Source organism: Lycium barbarum, chromosome 9 (assembly GCF_019175385.1).
Source record: "Lycium barbarum isolate Lr01 chromosome 9, ASM1917538v2, whole genome shotgun sequence".
Classification (NCBI taxonomy): Eukaryota; Viridiplantae; Streptophyta; class Magnoliopsida; order Solanales; family Solanaceae; genus Lycium; species Lycium barbarum.
The window spans coordinates 33953728-33961750 of record NC_083345.1 but is presented as its reverse complement, the minus strand read 5'-3'; the positions used below and the strand labels follow the sequence as shown (position 1 = coordinate 33961750).

The 8023-nt window shown below is 40.9% G+C and overlaps 1 protein-coding gene across 1 annotated transcript; it reads left to right on the top strand.

Moving 5' to 3' along the window:
- The first annotated feature begins 4473 nt into the window (after positions 1–4473).
- On the top strand, positions 4474–5112 carry LOC132611853 (uncharacterized). The gene has a single exon (XM_060326217.1). The coding sequence runs from the start codon at positions 4474–4476 to the stop codon at positions 5110–5112; it is 639 nt and encodes a 212-aa protein (XP_060182200.1).
- Positions 5113–8023: the final 2911 nt, after the last annotated feature.

The window sequence follows — 8023 nt, the reverse complement described above, 5'->3', positions numbered from 1 at the left end:
ACATTGATAATGTTGTATTCCGTACTTTTATACGTCGGATTATTCATAAGTTGAGATGGGGCCCACACGTCGAGATTTTTTTAGGAAACATGACAAGTTATATGAAGCACATATGTGAAGTTGAACATAACTCAAGAAGGACCCTTGAGCCGAATCAAAGTGGAAGTCCTCCAAACAAATATTTTTAAGTAACGTTTTTGGGTGATCTGAATTCGAGGGGCACAAACGGTATTATAAGATTGGAATTTGGAACAATGCCAAGAAATAGAAGTTGTAGATAATTGACTTATGTTTCCAACCATAGGTCGTGGGTCCACAGGTGACGTCGGAATAGGGAGATATGGACGTTTTAAGGCAGAAAGGTCAGTGGGCTAGGCCCAATCCGAGCCCAACCGGGTTAGGCCCATTACCCATGTCTTTATAAGTGCAAATTTCGGCCTTCTTCCTCATTTTAAGACCAGGAACGCCCAGAAAATTCTGGGGAGAGAGAGAAAAAGAGTCTTAGAGAAGAAAAACCAATTTTGATCGAAATCTGAGCCCCGAATCCCAAAGCCCATGAAGGGAAAAGTGTTGTACGTTGCGTTGTCTTCAATTTGAGCTAAAACTCAACCAAGGAGAAGAGTGATAACGTGGTGGCTGCATGCTTAAGGTATGAAAAAGGTTCCTTTTCATTGTTAACGAGTGTATTTAGAGTTTCGACGGATTAGCGCTGAGAGAATAGCCTGATAAATTCGTTTGTTAGTGTTGTGAATTATGGAATGAAACTTGAAGAAAATTTTGGATGATAATAAATGTATTTAACTTGTAAAATGTGGAGGATGTTGTTATTAATGTTATTGGTATTAATTTCAGCTTCTTTACGGAAATAAAATTATTAAATAGTTATATCGCAAATTTGGTTGGTTGAGAAATTTAGAAAACAGAGCGCGGGCTGTTTTATGGCATACGTCGGTATTGGAAATGATGTTAATACTATTGGTATTGTTGTTGATGTTGTTGGTTGTTGAATTGGAATTTCGGGCTAGGCATATAAACAGGGGAAATGCTGCCCGAATTTCGGCAGAATTTAAAAGGGTTTTAATTAAAGTCTCGAGACGAACGTACGACGATGATCCTAATGATATTATGAATGATTCCATATGTAGAGTACGAGGCTACGAATAATTCTTACGCGAGTTGCAAGACGGGAAGTAAGTTGAAAGTCGAGAATCATCTTCCAGGTATGTAAGGCTTATCCTTTCTTTCTTTTGGCATGATCCTTATGAAACGAGCAGACGACGTATATGTATGATTTCAAAGAAACTCCTATTCTTAGAGCCACTAGGATGGCTAACGTTCTTGATTTCCATAAGCTATTTCATATGATTTTAATGCGTATCTATGATGTCCGAAGACCTATTTGATATGTTTCCGAATGGCATTCGAAAGATAGTTGTTATGACTAAAGTTTTGATTTTCAAATGCTAGAACGTTCGATTATTCCATTAAGTCTTTGATATATTTTGATACTTACATATGGTTCCAAAAGCTCTATTTGATTTGATCCGTAACGATATCCGAAAGGTACTTGATATGATTGTTGCTTTGATTTTCCAAAAATGTCTTCTGAAACGTTCGTAGAAGGTTCTGTACTTCAAACGCTCATAACATTCTTATACTAAATCGGATTGACCCGAAACTTGTTTCTGAGCCTTCAGGTGTCGGTAAGTATACTTGTTTATCGAGTCTTGATTTATGTGCATATGGTTCCGCACTATTCTGTTCGTGCAAGCCTCAGTATGTCCTTCACTGCGCCCCGGGCCAGGTTCTGTTATCGTGCATCTTCTCTACATTGTTCACCGCGTCCCTCATTGGAGAGTCGGGCTTTGTTATATGCATATATGATATATGATGTCGGCATATATGATGACTCCATTCACTGCGTCCCTCACTAGAGGGCTGGGATCTGTTATATTGTATATGATATATGATGTCAGCATACATGATGACTCCATCCACCGCGTCCCTCACTAGAGGGCCGGGATCTGTTATGTGTGTATATGATATATGATGTCAGCATACATGATGACTCCATCCACCGCGTCCCTCACTAGAGGGACGGGATCTGTTATATGTATATGATGATATGGGGATGGCGGCCAAGATGGCATATGATGATCTTATTCACCACGTCTCTCCCTAGAGGGCCGGGATCTGTTATATGCATATATGATATATGATGTCGGCATATATGATGACTCCATTCACCGCGTCCCTCACTAGAGGGCCGGGATCTGTTATATGTGTATATGATATATGATGTCAGCATACATGATGACTCCATCCACCTCGTCCCTCACTAGAGGGCCGGGATCTGTTATATGTATATGTATATGATGACATATGATGTCGGTACGCATGATCTGTGTTTGGAAAGTAAGTATTTTGGTACTCTGGATGATTTACCCATTTTCTGTACTTCTTCTGACATATGACATCGGTATGCAAGATTTGCGTTCGGAAAATAAGTACCTTGGTATTCTGGTTAATGTACTTACTCTTTGTACAGTTGTTCCGATTATGGTTCTGTTTTCTGTATTCCATGCCTTACATACTCAGTACATATTCCGTACTGACCCCCTTTCTTCGGGGGATGCGTTTCATGCCGCGCAGGTACACCCAGGTGAGTGGAAGACATTATGGAAGATGTTCCAGCGGAGTTGGCAAGCTCCATTTGCTCCTGGAGTGTTGCCGAGTCAGAGTGTATACGTTATGATTTCTGATTGATGTTAGAGACTTTGCAGACAGAGTCGTGGGTATAGAATGTCAGTATTGTAAGCGGCTTCACCAGCCGATGTGTTATTATGTTTCATGTTACAAGTTTCATGTGATGATAGATTATATTTGATTTGAGCACGATGAAAAGAAAGTTTCTGAAAGCCTTACTACGTATTTCATTTTTGTTTGATTCAAGGAGTCCAAAAGGTTATGTATGTAATAAGAGTCAGATGGTTCGCTCGGCCCTAAGTAAGGGTCGGGTGCCCATCACACCCTAGCAAGATTAGGGTGTGAGAGTTTTTCCCCTGTTAAACAAAAAGCCAGGCAGTTTAAATCAGATTTGATTATCCGCTTCGAAGACGAAGTGGAAAAACAAATCAAATCTGGAGTAGTCGAAGTAACTTCATATCCAACATGGTTGGCCAACATCGTGCCAGTACCAAAGAAGGACAAAAAAATTCAAATCAATATGGACTACCGTGACCTCAACTGAGCTAGTCCCAAGGATAACTTTTCACTCTTAAACATCCATATACTCATCGACAACTGCGCGAACATGAGTTGCAATCATTCATGAATTTCTTCGCGAGATACCATTAGATCTTAATGAGTGAGCAAGATGCAGAAAAAATAGCTTTTATCACTTCATGGGGAGTGCACCATTATCGAGTAATGTCGTTCGACCTCAAAAACGCTGGTGCCACTTACATGAGAGCTATGACTACCATTTTTCATGACATGATCCATAAAGAAATTGAAGTATTCGTGGACGACATCATTATCAAGTCAAGAGAAATTTTGGAGCAGACCATGCACTTACGGAAGTTCTTTGACAGACTTCAGAAGTTCAATCTGAAGCTGAATCCGACCAAGTGCCCATTCGAGTATGCGTCGAAAAACTACTTGGGTTCATATTAAGCCGGAGAGGCATAGAACTAAACCCTCCAAAATCAAATCTATCTAAGAACTACTTCCTCCAAAAACCAAGAAAGAGGTCATGAGTTTCCTGGGAAGAGTAAATTATATTAGTCAGTTCTTAACTCAATCTACTGTGATTGTTGAGCCCATACTCAAACTGCTGAAGAAGGATGCACCATTGGATGGACTGAAGAGTGTCAAAAAGAATTCGACACGATAAAGAGATATCTTTTCAATCCCTAGTTTTGGTACCTTCTAGGACGGGAAGCCTGTTATTGCTATACATGTCGGTATCAGACAATGCTTTTGGATGCGTGTTAGGACAACACGACGAGAAAGGCAAGAAAAAGCGTGCAATTTCCTACCTGAGCAAGAAGATCACCGCCTGCGAGACGAGGTATACTCTGGTAGAGTATACATGCTACGCTTTGACATGGGTAGCCCAAAAGTTGAGACACTACTTGTCATCATACACCACACATATCATATCCAAGATAAATCCCCAATCTCCCGCCAACCCATTCCCATAGGGATATTGGCCAAATGGCAGTTGTTATTGAATGAATTCGACATCATCTATGTGGTGCAGAAGGTTGTCAAAGGACAAGCATTGGCTAACCTATTGGAGGGAAGCCCGATTGACAAGGACTTTGAGCCGCTTCGAACCTACTTCCCAGATGAAGAACTATTAACAATGGATGAAGACATAGCCGAACCCTATTCAGGCCGAAGATTATTTTTTGTTAGAGCAGTCAACTACAAAGGTTCGGGTATTAGAGCAGCTTTGACATTAGAAACATGACAACATATCCAATGGTCAAAAAGTTTAAGTTCTGTTGCACCAACACTATGGCAGAATACGAACCATGCATCCTAGGGCTTCGAATGACCCTTGACATGGAGATTCACGAGTTATTGGTGATAGGCGACTCAGATCTGCTAATTCACCAAGTACAAGGAGAGTGGGCCACTAAGAATGCCAAAATCTTGCCATATGTGAATCTTGCACAAAGATTGTACAAAACGTTCAAGGAGATTGAGTTCAAGCACACACCGAGGGCTCAAAATGAATTCGCCGATGGGCTCGCTACCATAGCATCCATGATACAGCATCCTGAAAGCAGCCATATTGACCCACTTGAGATAAGCTTGAGAGAAGAGCATGCTTACTGTTCTCAATTGGAGGTAGAACCCGATGGCAAGTCTTGGTATACTGATATAAAGACATACTTGGAGAAGGAAGAATATCCCGAAAGCACCATAAGAAATCAAAGGAAAACTATCCGGCGAATGGCTAATGGATTCTTCTTACGAGCAGGCTACTACTGGATGACAAGGGAAACCGATTGTTGTAAGTTCGTGCAGAGATGCCATCAATGCCAAATCCATAGAGACCTAATCAGAGTCCTACCAAGTGAACTTAATGTCATGAGCTAACCTTGGCCATTTGTCGCTTGGGGTATGGATGTCATTAAACCCACAGAACCGGCCACATCTAATGGACATTGATTCATTCTGGTTGCCATAGATTACTTCACCACATGGGTGAAAGCCACATCACACAAGTAAGTGACAAAGAAAGCAGTAGCTGATTTCGTGCGAAACAACATCATATGCCGATTCGGCGTGCCACAGTCCATCATAACGGACAATGGAGAAAATTTGAATAGTTATCTAATGAAGGACATCGGCGAACAATTTTGAATAACTCATTAGAATTCCACTGCCTACCGGGCACAAATGAACGGAGTTGTAGAAGCAACCAATAATAATATCTGGAGGATACTAAGGAAAATGATAGATAACTACAAATGTTGGCACGAACAGTTACCCTATGCAATGCTAGGATACCGAACAACAGCTCGGACCTCAACATGTACAATTTCGTACTTACTTGTTTATGGTACCGAAGCCATCATACTAGCCAAAGTGGAAAAACAATCACTCAGAATCATTCAAGAAGTCGAGTTGGACAATGCGGAATGGGTCCAAGACCGATACGAGCAACTGGCTTTGATCGACAAGAAAAGGATGATCATCGTATGTCATGGCCACTTACACCAACAGAGAATGACTCGTGTTTTCAACAAATGAGTCAGAACTCTACTCTTTCAAATAGGGAAAAATGGTACTCAAGCGAGTGTTTCCACACTAAAAAGAATACAAAGAAAAGTTCGCACCCAATTGGCAAGGCCCATACATGGTCCGTAAGGTACTCTCTGGAGGAGTATGACCTTAGATGAAATGGAAGGCCAAGAATGGCCCAAGGAAATCAATTCAGACGCAATCAAACGGTGTCACCCGTGAAGACACGCTTTTCAATTTGTAATAGTACTTTTGCTTATAATCACTACATTTAAGACCTATCTCTTATGGCAGAGAAAAGTAGAAAATCCATATCGGATTTGGTCTTCCCTTTGTAATAGATAGAAAAACCAAATTATTTTCTTGTAACATGATCTACACTATGACCTAATTTCCCAAGGTGGGATACGTAGGCAGTCTATATAGAACTCGGTCGCATTATTGGAAAAACATCAATTACTTTTGTTCTGAACTACATTCGACCTGATTCCTGCTAAGACAGGATATGTAGATGCTTTTTGAGCTACAGTCGTACCAATTAAAAAACCCAAGGAAGCCACATGAATAGGATTTTGAAATACATTCAGAATTGGCACGGGAGTTCGCCGACACGTATTCAACTGGAGCAGAAATATTTAGAGGATCTCAAAAATTCCTTCGCTAAAGTTCGGCTAGAAAGTTCGCCGAAACAGAACCTCAAAATGGGGAAGAATTTTTTGAAGGATCTCAAACATTCCTTCGCTAAAGTTCGGCACGAGTGTTCACCGAAATAAAGCATTAAACTAAGGCAGAATGTTTGAGAGGATCTCAAAAATTCCACAAGAAGAAGGCGGATGTTTCCGTAAGATGTGACAAATTAGTGAGGATTCTCACTTAAATGCACATGTCATGACGACAACATATTAGTTCTCAAAAATTATATTCCACTTTTTGCAATAAAATGTTTTAAAAAAAAACTAATGATCAAAGTAGATTTTGTTTTTACTTTAAGATAAATTTATATCTCGAACTACCGAATCCAAAAGGATTGGAGCCAAGAATGCAGCCAAGCAAGCAAGTAAACAACACAGCATGAGTCGATGACACGGGTTGGCCTCATAGGAACTAACACTCTCTCTTTGGATGCAGGTTCCCTAGTATCGTCACGAGGACGATCGTTTATTATGCTAACCGTGTTTATTCATAATGATAGAACAGGTAAGAAGCGGCGCATTGGACAAAATGCCACAACGGCAACACCATCTGGCCATAAGGGATATAACAAAAAAAAAAAAAAAAACACCGCGAAGGAGGCACGATCTATCTAAAAGGGCTATAAAAAAGACAAACACCAAAAGGGCGGCACAATCGAGCCAAGAGGGCTATAAAAAGGGGGAAGCGCCACAAGGGCAACATAACTTAGTCGAAAGGTCAATAAGGGATGAAATGTCACAAGGAAAATGTTATCAGGCCAAAAGGGCCACACGATGGTTAGAGCAGCATATCAGGCCAAGAGGGTCACAACCGACATAAAGGACGAAAGAAAGACAACCTAGCCAAAAGGGTCATATCTGTCATTCATTCAAATATTTACATGCCGAGAGGGAAATCCATACAAACATGCTGAGAGGGTCATTCACACAAATATTGTCGAGAGGGCCACTCATACAAACATTGCCGAGAGGGTCATTCATACAAACATTACCGAGAAGGTCATTCACACAAACATTACCGAGAGGGCATTCACACAAACATGTCGAGAGGGTTATTCACACAAATATGCCGAGAGGGCCATTCATACAAACATTACTGAGAGGACCATTCATACAAACATATCGAGAGGGCCATTCACACAAATATTGCCGAGAGGGCCATTCATAAAAACATGCCGAGAGGGCCATTCATACACATTGCCGAGAAAGACGTACATACTGACATGCCTAGAGGGTCATTCATACAAACATGCTGAGAGGGCCATCAATATCAAACCTTTCCTAGAGGGCCATTCACATCAAACATTGTCGAGAGGGTCATTCATATTAAACATTGCCGAGAAGGCCATCCTATCAAACATTGTCGAGAAAGTAATTCATTCAAAATAAGTGCCAAAAAGGCCATGCATTCAAAATAAATACATAAGACCAAGATGCTCATTCACTTCAAATGGTGCCAAGAGGGTATAGTTACAAAGCCACGCAAGGGTGGTAAAAGCAAAAACAGGGACTAAGAGGTCAACCGCAATGCTACCCAGCAAATGGAAGTAGGTTCGTTGCTGCCAAAGAGA